Below are 21,906 nucleotides of genomic sequence, written 5' to 3'. Positions count from 1 at the left end.
ACAAAAACAGACACACAGATCCCTAGAGCACAACAGAAAGCTGAGAAATAAACCTACCATTTTATGGCCAATTAATTTTTGACAAAGGAGGCGAGAGTATATGCAATGGGAAAGACACTGTCTTCAACAAATGGTGTTGGGAAAACTGGACAGCTACATGCAAAAGAATGAAACTGGACAACTTTCTTATATCATACACAAAAATAAACACAATAGATTAAAGACCTATATGTGAGACATAAAACAACAAAAATCCTAGAAGAGAACACAGGCAGTAATGTCTCTGACGCTGGTCATAGCAACATTCTTCTAGATAAGTCTCCTGTGGCAAGGGAAACAAAAACAAAAATAAACTATTGGGACTACATCAAAATAAAAAGCTTCTGCACAGCAAAGGAAACCATCAACAAAACTGAAAGACAACCTACTTAATTCAAGATGGTATCTGCAAATGACGTATCCAATAAAGGGTTAGTATCCAAAATATATAAAGAACTTGATGCAACTCAACATCTAAAACACAAATAATCCAATTAAAAAGCGGGCAGAAGATATGAACAGTTCACCAAAGAAGACATACAGATGGCCAACAGAAACATGAAAATATGCTCAGCATCACTCATCAACAGGGAAATGCAAATCAAAACTACAAGGAGATATTATTTCACACCTGTCAGAATGGCTAAAATCAAAAACACAAGAAACAACAAGCATTGGTGAGAATGTGGAGAAAAAGGAACCCTTGTACACTGGTGGCAGGACTGCAAACTGGTGGTGCAGCCACTATGAAAAATAGTATGGAGGTTCCCCAAAAAGTTAGAAATAGAAATACCATATAATCCAGGGGCACCTGGCTCAGTCGGTTAAGGTCCAATTCTTGGTTTTGGCTCAGGTCACGATCTCACAGTTTCATGAGTTTGAGCCCCACATCAGGCTCTGTGCTGGCAGTGCGGAGCCTGCTTGAGATTCTCACTGTCTCCCTCACTCTCTACCCCTCCCTCACTCACTCCATCTCTGTCTCTCTCAAGATAAATAATAAACTTTAAAAAAAAAAAGAAAAGAAAAAAAGAAAGCACATATGATCCAGTAATCACACTACTGGCTATTTACCCAAAAAATACAAAAACATAAATTCAAAGGGATACATGCACCCCTATGTTTATTTATAATACTTACAATATTATTTTCAAGAGCATTATTTACAATAGCCAAATTATGAAAGCAGCCCAAGTGTCCATCAATAGATAAATGGATAAAAAAGATGTGGTATATATATATGCACATACACGTGCACACAAAGGAATATTATTCAGCCATAAAAAATGAAATCTTACAATTTGTAACAACATGCTTGGAGCTACAGAGTTACAATGCTAAGCAATGTCAGTCAGAGAAAGACAAATAATATATGATTTCACTCACATGTGTAATTTAAGAAACAAAACTGGGGTGCCTGGGTGGCTCAGTTGGTTAAGCGTCCAATTCTTGGTTTCAGCTCAGGTCATGATCTCAATTTACGAGACTGAGCCCCACATCAGGCTCTGGGGGATCCTCTCTCCCTCTCTCTGCTCCTCCCCTCCTCATGCTCGCTTGCTCTCTCTCAAAAAATAACTAGATAAAACTTAAAAAAAAAAAAAGGGGGGGGGTAGAGACAAATCAAAGAACAGACTCTTAACTATAGAGAACAGAGTGTTACCAGTCTTAGGGGAGGTGAGGGAGGGAGGGGGAATGGGTGAGCAGGTGAAGGAGATTAAAAGTACATTTATCTTGATGAGCACCGAGTAAGATACAGAATTGTTGAACACTATACTGTACACCTTAAACTAATATAACACTTTATGTTATACTGGATTTAAAATAAAATTTTTAAAAATATGCTTATGAGAAAAAGAATTAGCAATGCTTTAAACAAAACTGCTATGTAATTTAACATAAAGTAATTCATAGTCAAAAGCGTACATAAATAAGCTCAGTGTTCAAAACTTGCAAGATGTACAAGATAGCATCCACTTGCCCTCTGGATCATCCTCTGTACCCCAAAATGCAGAATTATTATAAACTATATACCAAGAGGTTCTCTTGCCCTCTTCTGTCCAGATAGATTCAGCCAAAGGTCTGAAGGTAACACCAGCAAAAGGTCAAAGAAAGAAAAGAGGGTAACAGGAAGATAAAGAGGCTATTTATTCTCCTGGGTTGGTTCCTACAGGGTCAAGTTAGGCTGGCCGCATCACACTACAAGTCATGCCATTATCAGGTCGCCTTCTACATACACATCTCTTCTATCTCCCTAGGTCCAAGGATCACTTCCTCTCCTCACCCTTTCAAACCTAGGGTTAGTAATGGTACGAGTTAATAACAGTACCAGATTACTACTATTAAGCAGAAAGTACTATGTGTGTGTTGCCATTTCACAATGCCCTGCCCATATCCTTTTATTATAATTTCATAATTTTTTCTATCTGCTGCCAGGACCCTGAGTAATATGTGGAATAAAGATAAATGTATTTTCATCTTTATTTGCCTAAAGAACAGAAATTCCTTTCAATTCATAGAAAATTTTATGTAATCAAAACCAAGTAAAACTCTCCCTATATGTAATCCTGATCAAAGTCTTCAATATCCAAACAGAAAATGGAGTATTAATAAATCCAGGGAAAAAAATGCAATTCAAATAATCCAACCTGCCAAAGACTTTTCTCTCCACTTACAAGTCTTGAAATAGACTTCAGAGTCAGACCTCTTTTGAATTCCCACTCTAACACTTACTGTCCTACGGCAAAGCATCTAACTTTGTTTTGTTCAACAATGTTGTATTCCAGACACCTAGTACAGTGTTGACACATAGTGGATACTTCATAAATATTTGTGGGATAAATGGACAAATGAACAAATCTCTGCAGGCCTAAATTAAGGCCTCACCTGTAAACTAAGATAATGATATCTACCTCACAATGTTCTTGAGAAAATAAAGGATAATACATGCAAAGGAACGTAAGTGTAGGGTCTAGTAAATATTATTACTTTTCTATCCCAACTCAAATTTATCTCCTATAAATATATATATCTACCCTAAATAAATATATCTACCCTGTTTACATGAAAGAATGTACTAATATCCATACTTTTCAATCTTTCCTCAGCACTTGTAAATACACCTATGTATAGCAATACATGACATTAACAATACAATTAAAAGACATTCTGGACAAGATTTAAAACAAAAGCAGAACAAAACCTGCAGTTATAACATTCGTTAACGTTTTCATTTATTTTGAGAAAAAGAGAAGAGAAGAGGAGAGGAGAGGAGAGGAGAGGAGAGGAGAGGAGAGGAGAGGAGAGGAGAGAGAGAGGAAGCATGAGCAGGGGAGGGGCAGAGGGAGAGAGAGAGAGAGAATCCATCCCAAGCAGGCTTTGCGTGACTCACAGAACTCATAAACTGTGAGATCATGACCTGAGCTAAAATCAAGAGTCAGACGCTTAACCAACTCAGCCACCCAGATGCCCCTGTAGATATAACTTCTAATTTGTGGTTTATAATACCATTTTTTTTACATATATGATACTTTATGAAACACTTGCATAAAACTAAAATACATAAAGGGTCACGTATTCTAACTCTCAACAAATTCAGTAAGATATGTTTCAACAGTCCCTTAATCAACCAGCTTAAGTAAAAAAAAAAAATTTAGGGGCACCTGGGTGGCTCAGTCAGTTAAGCATGCTCTTCCACTCAGGTCATGATTTCACCATTCGTGGGTTCAAGCCCCGCATCTGGCTCTGTGCTGACAGCTCAGAGACTGGAGCCTGCTTCAGATTTTCTCCCTTTCTCTCTGCCCCTTCCTCGCTCACACTGTCTGTCTCTCTCGCTCTCTCTCAAAAATAAACAAACATTTAAAAAAAAAAAAAAAGTAGGGGTGCCTGGGTGGCTCAGCTGGTAAGCATCCAACTTCCACTCAAGTCATAATCTCATGATTTGTGGTTCGAGCCCCATATCAGGCTCTGTGCTGACAGCTCCAGCCTGGATCCTGTTTCCAATTCTGTGTCTCCCTCTCTCTCTGCCCGCCCCACTTGTGCTCTGTCTCCCTCTCAAAAATAAAAATTAAAAATTTTTTAAGTAAAAATTTGTTTCAATTTTAAAATAAATGTCTTTTAAAAACATAAACCCACTATTTTTTCAGGTTGCATACAAATATACAAATTTCTTATAAATTCTTAAGAATTCTTTACAAATTTACAAATTATCACAGAACACAAGATAAAAGTGTTTAACGATCCAAGTTAAGATTAAGCTCTGAATTTGTTCAGGCAAAATAATTGGTCTGGTCTTTTGCTTCTCTCTTGAGGATGTTCTTGAGAAGCAACTAAGCTAATAAACATCCCGTTCAATCTCATGAAAATCTCTCAACTTTTATTTTAAAATCTCTTATGAAACATTACCCTCATACCTTTGAAAAGACACTAGGTGGCATTGGAAACATATTCATTCCTCTTACAAAAAAGAAGAAACCAAGAGCGCCAAAGATAGCAATTCTCAAATCAGCAGATAGCAAATGATCTAAATTCCTATAAATCTTACTAAATTGAATACTTCACTATCTTATCCTTTCACATATAAAGTTTTTGTTCTCCCCTACATTCCTTTTCATTCTCTATACTCTCTTGGACGATGATTTAATCCACAGCTTCCAAATCCCTATCTATAGTTCTAAAATTGATCTCCTTTATATCTTTATTTCTAACTCAAAAAAGCCTATCTAACAGGGGTGCCTAAGTGGCTCAGTTCAATTTGCGCTGGACTTCAGCTCAAGTCATGATCTCACGGTTCATGAGTTCAATCCCCACATTGGGCTCTCTGCTGTCAGTGCAGAGCCCACTTCAGATCCCCTGTCTCCCTCTCTCTCTGCCCCTCACCTGCTCACACACCCACTTTCTTTCTCTCAAAAAATATATAAACATTTTTTAAAAAGGGCTATCTAACAAGTGGATATCCATATTCAAAAGACTGAAATTGGACCCTCCTAGTTCATACCATATACAAAAATTAACTCAGAATGGGTCCATGAAGTAAATATAAAGCTAAAACCATAAAACTCTCAAGAGAAAGCAGAGGGGTAAATTTGTATGACCTAGGATCTGGCAATGGATTCTTAGGAGACCAAAAGCACAAGCAAAAAAAAGAAATAAACTTCATCAAAATTTTTAAATTTTATGCATCAAAATATATTATTAAGAAACTGAATGGGGCTCCTGGGTGGCACAGTTGGTTGGGTGTCTGACTTCGCCTCAGGTCATGATCTCGCGGCGTGTAGGTTTGAGCCCCGAGTGGGCTCTGTGCTGGCAGCTTGGAGCCTGCTTAGGATTCGGTGTCTCCTTCTCTCTCTGCCCCTCCCCCACTCATGCTCTGTCTCTCTCAAAAATAGATAAATACCGAAAAAACAATTAAAACAAAAAAGAAACTGAAAAGAAAAATATAGAATGGGAGAGAATATTTGCAAATCATACATCTAATAACGGTCTAGTATCCAGAATATAAAAAGAACTCTCACAATTCAACAACAAAACAAACAACAAAATTTTTAAATGGGCAGGCAGGGTATGTGAAGACATTTCTCCTAAGAATATATACAAATGGCCAAAAAAGAACATGAAAAAAAGATGCTCAAAATCATTAGTCATCAGAGAAATGCAAATCAAATGAGATACAACTTCACATTCACCAGGCCAATATAATAAAAAATAATTTTTTTAATGGAAAATAAATGTTGGCCAAGTATGTGGAGAAACTGGAACCCTTGTACATGGCTGGTAAGGATATAAAATGGTGCAGCAACCATGGAAAACAGTTTGGCAATTTCTTAGAAAGTTAAAGATGGAATTATCATATGACCCCTCAATTCCATCCCTAGCTATATACCCCAAAGAATTGAAAACTGGTACTCAAACATGTAGACATACACACATGTTCATAGCAGCACTATTCGCAAGAGCCAAAAAGTGGAAACATTCCAAATGTCCGACAACAGATGAATGGATTAACAAACTGTGTTATATACATATAATGGAGTATATTATTCAGTCACAAAAATAAGGAAGTACTGATACATACTAGAATGTAGGCAGACCATCCAAACATTATGCTAGGCCAAAGAAGTCAGACACAAAGGTTACATATGATATGATTCCATTTATAGGAAATACCCAAAACAGATAAATCCACAGTAACAGAATGTATATTGATGGTTGCCAGAAGCTGAATGGAAGGGAAAAGGGGGAGAAGAACAGGTAAAGGGTTTTACTTAGGAGTGATGGAAAGGTTTTATAACTGGATAGAGGTGGTGGTTGCACAATATGGTGAATATACTAAATGTTCACTAACTCTTCATTTCAAAATGGTTCATTTTATGTTATCGGAATTTCATCTCAATAAATTATTTTTAATTTTTTTTGATGTACATTATTTTTCAGAGAGAGAGCGTGTGTGAGTGCAACCCGAGGAGGGACAGAGAGAGGGAGACAGAGAACCTGAAGCAGGCTGCAGGCTGCATGCTGTCAGCACAGAGCCCAATGTGGGGTCGAACTCACAAACCATGAGATCACGACCAGAGCCAAAAGCGGATGCTCAACCAACTGAGCCACCCAGGCTCCCCCTCAATAAATTATTTTTAAGAGGTTATCTATATCTATACCATATGACCTGTCATCAATATGCTGAGAATCAAACTCATTAATTTCCTCTCCCAAACCTGTTCCTTTTCCTGTATGCCTAATTTCAATTAAAGGTACCACAATCTATCCCTCAAAGTTGTAAATGAATTCATTCTTATTTTCTGATTCTCTTTTATCAAATCCAGCAGTTTTCCATGAGTAAACCTATGTTATAAATAATTTTTTCGGGAAGGAAAACTTCCAGACTCATTCTATGAAGCCAGTATTACTTTGATTCCTAAACCAGACAGACACCCAGCAAAAAAAAGAGAACTACAGGCCAATATCCCTGATGAATATGAATGCAAAAACTCTCAATAAGATACTAGCAAATCGAATTCAACAGCATATAAAAAGAATTATTCACCATGATCAAGTGGGATTCATTCCTGGGATGCAGGGCTGGTTCAACATTCGCAAATCAATCAATGTGATACATCACATTAATAAAAGAAAAGATAAGAACCATATGATCCTGTCGATCGATGCAGAAAAGGCCTTTGACAAAATTCAGCAATCTTTCTTAATAAAAACCCTCGAGAAAGTCGGGATAGAAGGGACATACTTAAACATCATAAAAGCCATTTATGAAAAGCCCACAGCTAACATCATCCTCAATGGGGAAAAACTGAGAGCTTTTTCCCTGAGATCAGGAACACGACAGGGGTGTCCACTCTCACCGCTGTTGTTTCACAGTGTTGGAAGTGCTAGCATCAGCAATCAGACAACAAAAGGAAATCAAAGGCATCAAAATTGGCAAAGATGAAGTTAAGCTTTCACTTTTTGCAGATGACATGATATCATACATGGAAAATCCGATAGACTCCACCAACAGTCTGCTAGAACTGATACATGAATTTAGCAAAGTTGCAGGATACAAAATCAATGTACAGAAATTGGTTGCATTCTTATACACTAATAATGAAGCAACAGGAAGACAAACAAAGAAACTGATCCCATTCACAATTGCACCAAGAAGCGTAAAATACCTAGGAATAAATCTAGCCAAAGATGTACAAGATCTGTATGCTGAAAACTATAGAAAGCTTATGAAGGAAATTGAAGACGATATAAAGAAATGGAAAAACATTCTGTGCTCATGGATTGGAAGAATAAATATTGTCAAAATGTCAATACTACCAAAGCTATCTACACATTCAATGAAATCCAATCAAAATTGCACCAGCATTCTTCTTGAAGCTAGAACAAGCAATCCTAAAATTCATATGGAACCACAAAAGGCCCCAAATAGCCAAAGTAATTTTGAAGAAGACCAAAGCAGGAGGCATCACAATCCCAGACTTTAGCCTCTACTACAAAGCTGTCATCATCAAGACAGCATGGTATTGGCACAAAAACAGAGACATAGACCAATGGAATAGAATAGAAACCCCAGAACTAGACCCACAAACGTATGGCCAACTCATCTTTGACAAAGCAGGAAAGAACATCCAATGGAAAAAAGACAGCCTCTTTAACAAATGGTGCTGGGAGAACTGGGCAGCAACACGCAGAAGATTGAAACTCGACCACTTTCTTACACCATTCACAAAAATGAACTCAAAATGGATAAAGGACCTGAATGTGAGACAGGAAACCATCAAAACCCTAGAGGAGAAAGCAGGAAAAGACCTCTCTGACCTCAGCCGCAGCAATTTCTTACTTGACACATCCCCAAAGGCAAGGGAATTAAAAGCAAAAGTGAATTACTGGGACCTTATGAAGATAAAAAGCTTCTGCACAGAAAAGGAAACAACCAACAAAACTAAAAGGCAACCAACGGAATGGGAAAAGATATTTGCAAATGACATCTCGGACAAAGGGCTAGTATCCAAAATCTATAAAGAGCTCACCAAACTCCACACCCATAAAACAAATAACCCAGTGAAGAAATGGGCAGAAAACATGAATAGACACTTCTCTAAAGAAGACATCCGGATGGCCAACAGGCACATGAAAAGATGCTCAACGTCGCTCCTCATCAGGGAAATACAAATCAAAACCACACTCAGGTATCACCTCACGCCAGTCAGAGTGGCCAAAATGAACAAATCAGGAGACTATAGATGCTGGAGAGGATGTGGAGAAACGGGAACCCTCTTGCACTGTTGGTGGGAATGCAAATTGCTGCAGCCATTCTGGAAAACAGCGTGGAGGTTCCTCAGAAAATTAAAAATAGACCTACCCTATGACCCAGCAATAGCACTGCTAGGAATTTACCCAAGGGATACAGGAGTACTGATGCATAGGGGCACTTGTACCCCAATATTTATAGCGGCACTCTCAATAATAGCCAAATTATGGAAAGAGCCTAAATGTCCATCAACTGATGAATGGATAAAGAAATTGTGGTTTATATACACAATGGAGTACTACGTGGCAATGAGAAAGAATGAAATATGGCCCTTTGTAGCAACGTGGATGGAACTGGAGAGTGTGATGCTAAGTGAAATAAGCCATACAGAGAAAGACAGATACCACATGGTTTCACTCTTATGTGGATCCTGAGAAACTTAACAGAAACCCATGGGGGAGGGGAAGGAAACAAAAAAAAAAAGAGGTTAGATTGGAAGAGAGCCAAAGCATGAGACTCTTAAAAACTGAGAACAAACTGGGGCACCTGGGTGGCTCAGTCAGTTAAGCGGCCGACTTTAGCTCAGGTCATGATCTCATGGTCCGTGAGTTCAAGCCCCGTGTCGGGCTCTGTGCTGACAGCTCAGAGCCTGGAGCCTGTTTCAGATTCTGTGTCTCCCTCTCTCTGACCCTCCCCCATTCATGCTCTGTCTCTCTCTGTCTCAAAAATAAATAAACATTAAAAAAAATTTAAAAAAACAAAAACAAAAACTGAGAACAAACTGACGGTTGATAGGGGGTGGGGGGGGGAGGAGAGGGGCGGTGATGGGTATTGAGGAGGGCACCTTTTGGGATGAGCACTGGGTGTTGTATGGAAACCAATTTGACAATAAACTTCATATATTGAAAAAAATCAATAAAAATAAATAAAAAGAATTAAAATTAATTAATTAATTAATTAATTGTTTCTATTACTATTTGAGGTACCTAAAGGCAGGCAAAGAAAGAGTAACATTTAGTTCATACTTATGACAAGTCTGGCACTATGTTATTTTATATGGATTGTCTCATTTCATCCTAATAACTCTGTGAGAAAAGCCCCATAATTATCTTGATTTTAGAGATGAGAAAGCAGAGATTAAAGTTAAGTGACTTCCCTAAACCTATATGATTACTAATCAGCAGGACAAAAACATATAGGTCTACAGCCTCAGCTAGTACTTACTTCTTTTATAAAATAGAAAGCACTCACAATCATTTCATTCAAATATATTTTCTTGAGTAGGAATGAAAAAATAGAAATTGATAAGTAAACACATAAGAGTTTTTTGCAAATATCACTTATCATGACTTCTGGACTTCTATCTCCAAAGAAGGTAGTGGTATTTTTTAAAAGGCAAACAACAAAACCTATTAATACCTCTTTAACAGGTAACAATGTTGCATGACATTATTACCATTCCACCCTCCTGTAGATGCACTTCATTTTGTCCCTACCCCAGTAAAAATTAGCACTCAACAGCAAAAATTTTTCTTTTTGATAAGGTCAAATTGTTCCTCCTCTTACAGCATGTGCTGTATTTTGTGCTCTAAGAAGGCTTTACTTCACCCAAAATCACAAAGACTTTCTCCTGTGTTTTCCTTCACATGTCTTATTATTTTATCCATTTCAACTTAATTTTTGTATATAGCATGAGATAAAAGTCAAAGTTCTTTTTTTTCCCATGTAAATTGTTGCAGCAACATTTGTTGGGAAAAAAACTATCTTTTCCCTATTACCTTGGCACATTTATCTATTTCTGGACTTCCTATTCTGTTCCAGTGATCTACATGTCTATTCTAACACCAATATCACATTGTCTTGCTTACCATACCTTTATAGAAGTAAATTGGATGAAGTGATTTCTTTAAGTTTAGTCTTCTTTTTCAATATTTTGGTTATTCTAGGCTCTTTGCATTTCAATATAAATTTGAAATCTATCTTGTCACCTTCTGAAAAAGACTGTTTGGGTTTTTATTAGGATTGCATTGAATCTATAAATCAACAGGGAGAGTTTACATTTGACATTGAGTTTTCCAATCCATCGACATATCATATATATTAGTTTAGGTCTTCTCTAATTTCTCTCAGTGATGTTTTATAGTTAACATGTACTGATCTTACAAATGATTTCTTAAATTTATCTTTAGTTATTTCATATTTTTTACATTTATTTATTTTTGCGAGACAGAGACAGAGAGTGAGCAAGGGAGGGGCAGAGAGAGAGAGAGAGAGAGAGAGAGAGAGAGACAGAATCCGAAGCAGGCTCCAGGCTCTGAGCTGTCAGCACAGAACCCGACACGGGGCTCGAACCCACAAACCGTGAGATCATGACCTGAGCCGAAGTCCAATGCTTAACTGACTGAGCCACCCAGGCGCCCCAGTTATTTCATATTTTTAAGCTATTGTAAATAGCAGTGATTTTTAAATTTCAATTTCTAATTGTTCATTGTTAGCAGAGAAATACAATTGATTTTTGTTTTTTTAATATAGGCTTTTGAATAAAACCCTGATAAGAAAATGAAAACGTGAGGAGCGCCTGGGTGGATCAGTGGGCTAATTGTCCAAGTCTTGATTTTCGCTCTAGTCATGATCTCACAGTTCATGAGTTTGAGCCCCATGTCAGGCTCTGCGCTGACAGTGCACAGCCTGTTAGATAGTCTCTCTCTCTCTCTCTCTCTCTCTCTCTCTCTTTGCCCTTCCCCTGTGAGCTCTCTTTCAAAATAAACAAATAAACATTGAAATAAAATGAAAATGTGAGCCATAGACCAGGAGAATATTTAGAAAGCATATATCTGATATACAACTAATATCATAATAAATGAAGAACTCTCAAGACTCAATAATAGACAGATAACCTAAAAATTTTTTTAACAGACGAAAGATCTGAACAGGTACCTCATTAGAAGATTTGTGAATGGCAAACACTTGAAAAGTAATTCAACCTCATTAGCCATCAGAGATGCAAATTAAAATCACAATGAAATATGCTTGCATACCCATCAGGGTGGCTATAATTAAAATAATAATACTTCGTACTGACAAGGATGTGAAGCAAATGTTGGTAGAAATGCAAAAATGCCACTTTATGAAATGGCTTGGCAGCTTCTCATACAAATTAACATGCCCTTACCATTTACCATACATCCCAGCAATCTCATTCCTAGGTTATGTATCAAACAGAAATTAACGCATAAGTTCAGACAAATACTTGTACACAAACTTTCATAACAGGCAAAAACTAAGAACAATCCAAATGATCATCAACTGATGAATGGCTAAACAAAGTCTGATTAGACCCATGCCCAAGGAATACTTTCAGCAATAAAAAAGAACTGCTGATACTCAAAACAACATGGAGGAGTCTCAAAACCATTATGCTAAGTAAAAGAAGTCAAGACACAAAAGGTAACATTCTGTGTGCTTCCATTTATATGAGATCCTGGAAAAGGCAAAAACCACAGTGACAGAAAACAGATCAGTGACTGCCAAGAGCTGGGGCTGGGGGAGAAAACAGACTGCAAACAACAGACACAAGGGATTATTTTGGGGTGACAGAAATTTCAGTACAATGATTTTCTACACTATATCATGATTTGGTGGTGGTAACACAACTGTACACATCTGGAAAAACCCATCAAACTGTACACTTAAAATGGGTAAGCTTTATCCTATGTACATTATACTTCAATACAATTTACAGTATAGCTACAAAAATCTCCAACTCTCACAGTAGAAAATGCAAAGCTACAATTACAGACTGAAAGTGGAAGTTGCTGAGTTTAGAATCACTTGAACACAAAAGTGGGTAACACAATATTTGGGTATTTCTATGGGTATTTCTCTTTGAAGGCACAGGTGATAATTAAAGAATAATCATGACAGTTAAGAATGAAGCAGAAAAGGTTCTAAGTAGTATCATGGATTTTTAATTCTTTTAAAAGCATATCCCATGTATGTCCATTTCAACAAAGTTCTGAAATATTATTAAAGTAAAAATATAATGATAAAGAAAGCATTAAATCCTCAAAGCCACTAAACACCTATTAGAATGACTAGAAATTTTGGGGGGCGCCTGGGTGGCTCAGTCGGTTGGGCATCCGACTTCAGCTCAGGTCATGGTCTCACTCTTCCTGGGTTCAAGCCCTGTGTCGGGCTCTGTGCTGACAGCTCGGAGCCTGGAGACTGCTTCAGATTCTGTCTCTGTCTTTCTTCCCCTCCCCTACTCGCTCTCTGTCTCTCTCTCAGATATAAAAAATAAAACATAAAAATAAAAAAAAAGAATGACTAGCAATTTTTAAAAAAGAAAAAGAAAAAAGAGAATAATAAGTGTTAGTAAGGATGCAGAGAAATTGGAACTCTCATACATTGCTAGTGAAAACACAAAATGATGCAGCCACTGCGGAAAACAGGTTAAAGGTTCTTCAAAAAGTTAAACACAGAATTACCATGATTCGGCAATTCCACTGCTAGGTATATACCCAAAGGTATTGAAACCAGGAACTCAAACATTTGTACATGAATGCTCATAGTAACATTATTCACAATAGCCAGAAGGTGGAAACAGTCCAAACAACTGTCAACTGATGAGTGAACAAACAATATGTGTTATATCCATAAAATGGGATTTTATTCAGCCATAAAAGTAATAAGGTACTGGGATGCCTGGGTGGCTCAATCAATTAAGGTCTGACTTGATTTCGGCTCAGGTCATGATCTCACAGTTTTTGAGTTCAAGACCTGCATCAGGTTCTGCACGAACAACATGGAGCCTGCTAGGGATTCTCCCTCTCTCTCTCAAAATAAATAAACTTTAAAAAAAAAAAAGGAAAGATGCCTGGGTGGCTCAGTTGGTTAAGCGTCTGACTTCAGGTCAGGTCATGATCTTGCAGTTCATGAGTTTGAGCCCTGCATCAGGCTCTGCACTGACAGCATGGTATCTGCTTGGGAATCCCAATCTCTCTCTCTTTCTCTCTGCCCCTTCCCCACTTGCACTCCTTCTCTCAAAATAAACTTAAAAAAAAAAAAAGGAATAAAGTACTGATATATGCTATAATGTCGACAAACTTCAAAAACATTATGCTAAATAAAAGAAGCTAAATGAAACAAAACATCACATATTATATGATTCCATTTACATGAAATATCTGGAATACGTAATCCACAGAGACAGAATGCAATTGGTAGTTGCCAGGGCTGGGATGAAGATAGAATGCAAAGTGACTGCTTAATGGGTAGAGCTTTTTCTTTTAGGGTGATAAAATGTCTTCAAACATTACTTAAACTGAAAGTTCAATCTGGTTTTGAGCTTTGGTACTTTAAAGTTTATACTTTTCTTGGGACCCCTGGATGGCTCAGTTGGTTAAGCATCTGACTTTGGGTCATGTCATGATCTCGCAGTTCATGAGTTCAAGCCCCACATCAGGGTCTCTGCTGTCAGCCAGTGTGCAGCCTGCTTTGGAACCTCTGTCTCCCGTTCTCTGCCCCTCCCCTGCTCTCTGTCTCGCTCTCACTCTTAAAAAAAAAAAAAAAAAAGTTTACTCTTGTCCCTGTTAAATCTCACTTGCTAGTTCTTCTTGAACCATCATTTCTGTTTGTGACTGAACTTATTCAACACGGAAAATGTGCCCTCAGCATATGTGATAAGTGTCTCTTCTAGGTCTTTATCAAAGAAGTTGATGGAAATAATTATTAGGGCAGGGACAAGGGGTGCCTGGGTAGCTCAGTCAGTTGAGCATCCAACTCTTGATTTGGGGTCAGGTCATTATCCCAGGGTCATGGGATCAAGCCCTGTGTCCAGCTCCACACTGAGCATGGAGCCTACCTAAGATTCTCTCCCTCTCCCTCTGCCCCTCTCCCCTGCTTCCTACACTCTCTCTAAAAAAAAGACAAGGACAAGAATAGAGGTCTGTATGACCTGATCATATCAGGCTGGTCCTGACACATCAAATCAACCTTCTTTTATAGACATTATACTTCAAACAAGTATTAATACAATCAGCTGTAACATTAGCAAAGAAATCCCAAAAAGTTCTTTACTCATTTAATAAAAAAGTATACATTGCTTACTATATGTCATATATAATGCTACATATAAATTAGAAACATGATAATGGAAACAGTCATTCTTTGCAGTGATCATTCCTATTGTTAAAAAGAAAACCACAGGCCCAAAATGGTGTCACTTAGGTTAAGGCCTCTAGTCGGTAAACCAATACCTAACTGCAGTTTCAACCCCAGGAATGTAACCTTTAACCTGTTGACATGGAATTTCCTGGTCAATACTCAGAAATTTACTAATAGACCCCTTCTGCTTGCTTTAAGAGGGCAACCTTGCCTAAACAATGCATTCCCTGCTAATAAATTCCTTTCTGTTTTTTTTCCTTACTTTTTTTTTTTTTTTTTTTTTTTGCTATGCCCTCTCTCTGCCTTTAAAAACCTTTTTTCTTGCTTAACGCCTTAGAGCTCCCTTCTACTTGCTAGAGGGGATGCTGCCTGATTCATGAACCAACTAATAAAGTCAATTACATCTGTAAATTTACTCAGGTTGAATTTTGTTTTTTTCAACACTATAAGGCATTATTCTTGTAAAGGCAAGTTGGCCAACAAAGTAAAAAAGAGAATCCCAGGGGAGCCAGGGTGGCTCAGTTGATTAAGCATCTGACCTCGGCACAGGTCATGATCTCATGGTTTGTGGGTTTGAGCCCCACATCGGGCTCACTGCTGTCAGTGCGGAGTCCTCTTCAGATCCTCTGCCCCCCTCTCTCACCCCCTCCCCTGCTTGCTCTCTCTCTTAAGAATAAACATTAAAAAAAAAAAAAAAAAAAAAAAAAAAGAATCCCAAAAGTTCATTCGGAGGATCAAACCCTACCAATTAAAAGATTCTTGAGATTTACAATCCTCCTATTAAAATGCCAATATTCAGTACAGTTCACTGGTTAGGCCAACCTCAGTATAAATTACTTGAACCCAACAAGAAAAACCATCCAAACCTAATCTTTCCATCTGTGGTCTCTGTTTCTAGTTCCTCATTCCCCATTTGCTAATCTCAATGAAAACTCATTCATTCAATAATTACTAATTATTGTACATTATTATAACTGTAATAGGAAACTACTGAAAGACTTTAATCAAGAAAATGGCTAAACATTGGTGCTGCATAAATATTGACAAAATGAAAAAATTGGAAGATAAAACTGAAAGAAAGAAGGTACGGCATAGGTGATACAGTTAAAGGTACTACAATAGCATTGTGTGGTAACAGATGGTAGCTACAATTTTGGTAAACACAGCATAACATACAGAGGTTTTTTTTTTTTTTTTTTAATTAAGTTATTTTAATGTTTATTTATTTTTGAGAGACAGAATGTGAGGGGTGGGAGGGGAGCAAAGAAAGAGGGACACGGAGAATCCAAAGCAGGCTCCAGGCTCTGAGTTGTCAGCACAGAGCCTGACACAGGGCTCGAACTCATGAACCGTGAGATCATGACCTGAGCCGAAGTCAGATGCTTAATCGACTGACCCCCCCAGGCACCCCCCACCTACTAACTTGTTGATTGGCTATGTTGTACACAAAAAACTAATGTAACATTGTGTGTCAACTATACTTCAGCTAAAACAAAACAAAAATCTAAAAGAAAGAAGAATAAACATGATCAGATTTGTGTTTTGGAATTAACAGACTTTAGAGTGAAGAGTGACCTGGAAACGAAGAAGACTGAATACAGTGTTAACATAATGAGGCCACCAAAATGACCTAAGTAAAAAGACTGTAAATGTGGCTTAGAATGGGCAACTGTGGTGAAAAAGAGCAGACCACCTGGAGATGTTGGGAACTAAGGCTCTCTGGGTGATTGGATAGGGAGGGGAAGAAGGGCAGAAGAGGAGTCAAGAAGGACTTCCAGGTCTCTGGCTTTCAACTACTGGGTGGATAATGGTGATATTTAATAAGACAGGGACCAAGGAAGAACTGGTTTAGGGGAATAGAGAGGCAGAACAGGGGCGTCTGGGTGGCTCAGTCAGTTGAACATCCGACTTCAGCTCAGATCATTATCTCGCCATTTACAAGTTCCAGCCCCGCATCAGGCTCTATGCTGACAGATTGGAGCCTAAGAGCCTGCTTCAGGTTCTGTGTCTCCTTCTCTCTCTGCCCCTCTCCTGTTTGCACTCCGTCTCTCTCTCTCTCTCTCTATCAAAAATAAATAAAAACATTTTAAATTTTTTTTTAAAAAGTAAGGCAGAATAAACAGATGGAGTGAGTTGTAGGGTGGTATAGTTCAGTGGATTCATATTAGAAATACAGAAGACAGAGCACCTGTGTGGTTCAGTAGGTGGAACATCCAACTTGATTTTCAGCTCAGGTCATGATCCCAGGGTTGTTGGATCAATCCCCATGTCAGGCTCCTCACTGAGCATGGAGCCTGCTTAAGATTCATTCTCTCTCTCTCTCTCTCTCTCTCTCTCTCTCTCTCTCATATTCTCTCCACCCCTCACTCCGTCTATACCCCCTCCCCTGCTCTCCCTCAAAAAAAAAAAAAAAAAAAAAAAAAAAAGGTGGCACGCCTGGATGGCTCAGTTGGTAAAGTGGCTGAGTTTGTGAGTTTGGCTCAGGTCATGATCTCTCAGTTCATGGGTTTGAGCCCCGCATCAGGCTCTGGGCTGACAGCTCAGAGTCTGGAGCCTGCTTTGAATTCTGTGGCTCCCTCCCTCTCTGCTGCTCTCCCATTTGCACTCTGTCAATTTCTCTCAAAAAATGAATAAGCATTTCTAAAAAATTTTTAATTAAAAAAAAGGAAAGAAAGAAACAGGGGCACCTGGGTGGCTTAGTTGGTTAAGTGTCCAACTCTTGATTTTGGCTCAGGTCATGATCTCACCGTCCGTGAGATCAAGCCCCACGCCAGGCTCCACCCTGACAGCATGGAGCCTACTTGGGATTCTCTATCTCTCTCTGCCCCTTTTGTACACACACTCTCTCTCAAAATGAACTTAAAAGAAAAAAAAAAAAGTAGTTCTTTTACAAATCTCCCAAAAGATAAATAAATCAGCTTTTTAAATGGGCAAAGAATATGAATAGACATTTCTTCAAAAAAACATTGCAAATAGCCAAATCACATTAAAAGGTACTCAATGTCATTAGTCTTCAGGGAAATGTCAATCAAAACCACAAGATACCACTTCAGACCCACTATGATGACTAAAACCAAAGATAGACAACAGCAAATGTTGATGAGGATGTGAAGACATCATATACCGCTGATAGGAATGTAAAATGGTACAGCCACTTTGGGAAAGAGCCTGGCAATTCCTTATTTAAAATGTTAAACATAGAGTTACCATACAACCCAACAATTCTACTCCTAAGTATATACCCAAGAAAAATCAAAACATATCCACATGGAAATCTTTACACAAATGTTCACAGAAGCATTATTCACAACAGTCAAAAGGTAGAAACAACCCAAATATCCATCAACTGACAAAATGTGGTATATCCATACAATGAAATATTGTTCAGTGATAAAAAAAGAATGAACTACTGCTACATGCTACAACATAGATAGACCTTAAAAACGTCATGCTAGAGGGACATGTGGGTGGCTCAGTCAGTTGAGCAATGGACTCTTAATTTCAGCTCAGGTCATGATCTCACAGTTTGTGAGTTCAGGACCCACGTCAGGCTGTGTGCTGGCAGTATGGAGCCTGCTTGGGATTCTGTCTCTGTCTCTCTCTGCCCCTCCACCCCAGCCCCTCTCAAAAATAAGTAAATACAACATTAAAAAAAAAAAAAAATCACGCCAGGGGCACCTGGGTGGCTCAGTCAGTTAAGCGTCTGACTTCGGCTCAGATCATGATCTTGTAGTTTCTGAGTTTGAGCCCTGCATCCAGCTCTGCAATGATAGCACAGGGCCTGCTTCAATTCTATCTCCCTTTCTCTCTGCTCCTCCCCTACCTCTCTCTCTCAAAAATAAATATTTTTTAAAAAGTCATGCTCACTGAAAGAAGCCAGTCACAAAAGGCCACATATTGTATGACTCAATTTATATGAAACGTACACAATAGGCAAACGTACAGAGGCAGAAAGTAGATTACTGGTTACATAGGGTTGGGGGAAAGGGAGGATAAAGAGGTGACAGCTAAAGGGTCTAGGGATTCTTTCTGAAGTGATGACAATGTTCTAAATTTGACCACAGTGATAGCTGCATATATCTGTGAATATACTAAAAGTCACTGAATAGTACAGTTTAAATGGATAAATTGTATCATATGTGAATTATATCTCAATAAGCTTTTAAAAAGAAAAAGTAATTCAGGAATACTCTCTACTTCAGTTGGGCTAGGCTAGGACTCCAACAACCTCAGTCCAGGAATTCCCTATGCAACACAATACCTTAAAATAAAACATTCAATTTTAGTGGCAATAGTTCTCAAAAGGGTACATATTAGAATGAGTTGTAATGCTTTAAAGAAAATACGGATCCCTGGGACCACCCCAGTCCCACTGGATCAAAATCTTTATGATAGTGTATGGATTTATATATATTTTTTTTGCATTCCAGAGGTTAAAAGGAAGACAACGTGAGGCTTTTAATAGACATGTTGAGAACAAGTGAAAAAATTTGAATATGGTCTTTATATTAGATGCTATTATTAAACTGATGTTAAACTTCTTGTATGTGATAATATATTGTTACTTAGGAGACTATCCTTGAGCTTACAAAAAATACTTTTAAGGGTGAGGCACATAAGGTCTCTAACTTGCTTTGAATTGTTTCAGGAAAAAATATACATAAATACACACAGATAAAACAAATATAAAGTTACAACCAAATCAGTCAACCTAAGTCAGTTTATATGGGTATTCATTGTATTTGAAAATTTCAAAATAAAAAATCAGGAAAATTCCTGATTCTCCCTGTAGCTTAAGAGTCACAAACTTCAGGTCAAAAGGAAATCTGACCCAAAAATTAATTTCCCAGTTGCTATAAGAAGACTTCTTCCCCTATCCTCACTTCCCAGGATGGACAAATGGACAAAGCTTTCTAATCCATATGTGCCCAAGATTTATAATCCCGAAGAACAGATGAGATTACATTTTAATGGGAACAAGTGTCTGTTATTGTACCCTGAAAATTACTAGTGTGCTTTGTCCTTTAGAAAGAGGGAAGAGTGTGATTTCAGCAGGAAGTCAATGAGTACCTTCAGTAAAAAAGCAGAGGCACTAAAGGTAAAAGAGTAGAAGATGCAATCACAGGCGAAAAAACTGCCCAGACTACACAGCTTAACTTTTGTTAGATCCCGTCTATCATACAAATCCTAGACAAAGAAAAGGCTCATTCTTTCATCCAGGATATACTGAAGTGCCCAGTACCTTATCCTATCCTCATGTACTAAATATGCATATCAAAGAGCTATACACAGAAGCAATCTAACTTCACAAGGTTAAGAATCCTGTTTATAAGGGGGTATCTGGGTGGCTAGGTCGGTTAAAGGTCCTACGTCAGCTCAGGTCATGATCTCGAGGTTCGTGATTTTGAACCCTGCATCAGGCTCTGTGCTGACAGCACAAAGCCTGGAGCCTGCTTCGGATTCTGTGTCTCCCTATCTGCCCCTCCCCTGCTGGCAATGTGTGTGTGTGTCTCTCTCTCACAAATAAACAAACATTTAAAAATATATAAAAAATAAAAACTTTAAAAAAAAAAAAAAAAAAGAATCCTGTCTAGGAGAATGCGCTCTCCCAGAAAAATGCATTCATTCAATCACATTGAATCTTCTTCTTGACTCTCCCTACATGATCAGTACCAGTGATAGCATAAGAGAGCAATCAGAATATATTCCATTAAATTCCACTTTCTATACTTCACTTTGAAAAATTAAACTATCTAAATCCTAGAAAGAAAAATAATAAATGTGGCCATGACAAATGACAATCAAGAATTTGTTCATAAAGCAAGGGACCATCTTTACTGACACTTACCAAGCTGGCAGTAAGAGAAGGTGCAGATTGTCCAAGAGACTGGTTCCTCATTCGAACCAGGTTTGATGCTTCTCCTGAAGACTGCCAAGTCACCTGTCCCACACTGCTATGTACACTGCTGGACAAGGGGAGCAGCTGCTTACCTTCAAACACAAGGTTCAGAAAATATACTTGTAATTATTTATTAATTAACAAGTGAAAATACACACTGATATCAAGTGGATAAAAGTATACCAATTCAAAACAAAATGAAGTTTTGCCATACCCATTTTAGAATCTGTAGCCCTTTAAAAATTCCAACTGCTTTGGGGTCCCTGGGTGGCTCAGTTGGTTAGCATCTGACTCTTGATTTCGGCTCAGGTCATGATCTCACTATTCGTGGGTTCAAGCCCCGTGTCGGGCTCTGCACTGACAGCATGGAGCCTATTTGGGATCCTCTCTCTCCCTTTCTCCCTGTCTTCTCTCTCTCTCTCTCTCTCTCTCTCTCTCTCTCTCTCTCTCTCAAAAATAAATACACTGTTAAAAAGATTCCAGGGGTGCCTGGGTGGCTCAGTCGGTTAAGTGTCCAACTTCATTCAGCTCAGGTCATGTCTCACAGTTCATGGGTTTAAGCCCCACATCAGGCTCTGTGCTGACAGTGCCGAGCCTGCTCGGGATTCTCACTCTGCCTCTCTCACACACACGTTCTTTCTCTCTCAAAATACATAAACAAACATTAAAAAAATACAATAAAATTCTCTGTAATATCCACCACCATGCCAGCCCCCAACCCAGACATCCAACCTAGCAAGCTTGGAGTTTTCCAGTCTCTTCCATGCTACTTAGTTTCTCACCAACTCAATGCAACATGAGTGAAGCAGGCAGCTTCTCCTAGACAAGTTTGGCCCCTCGGTTTCCAGAAGACAAACACTGGATCTATAATGCTCTGTCTAGACTCCATGTGTTCAGTCCAGGATGACTGACTGCCTTAATCCCAATGAAAGAATACAAGAAAGTCACTTACAAAAACTGAGTATCTAGAATTGCAATGACTTTCCAATTCAAGTGCAAGTCCCATTTCAACCTCTTCCTTCATAATGTTCTTCACATTGCTGCTAGTTATTTAACCAAAACA

General features: G+C 38.3%; 1 protein-coding gene across 15 annotated transcripts in view; it reads right to left on the bottom strand.

Moving 5' to 3' along the window:
- MAST2 (microtubule associated serine/threonine kinase 2) overlaps positions 1–21,906 on the bottom strand; it is a 225,880-nt gene that overhangs the window by 164,534 nt on the left and 39,440 nt on the right. For 13 of the 15 annotated variants that reach the window (XM_045477189.1, XM_045477182.1, XM_045477188.1 and 10 more), the window contains exon 3: positions 20,793–20,935. The exons of the other annotated variants lie outside the window; for them this stretch is intronic. In XM_045477189.1, coding sequence (XP_045333145.1) covers positions 20,793–20,935 — 143 coding nt within the window. The remainder of the gene's footprint in view (positions 1–20,792; positions 20,936–21,906) is intronic. 15 annotated transcript variants of the gene reach the window in all.

This window comes from Leopardus geoffroyi, chromosome C1, assembly GCF_018350155.1.
Source record: "Leopardus geoffroyi isolate Oge1 chromosome C1, O.geoffroyi_Oge1_pat1.0, whole genome shotgun sequence".
NCBI classification, from domain to species: Eukaryota; Metazoa; Chordata; class Mammalia; order Carnivora; family Felidae; genus Leopardus; species Leopardus geoffroyi.
Note: the sequence above shows the minus strand (reverse complement) of the source record. Positions and strands in the feature narration are given on the sequence as shown.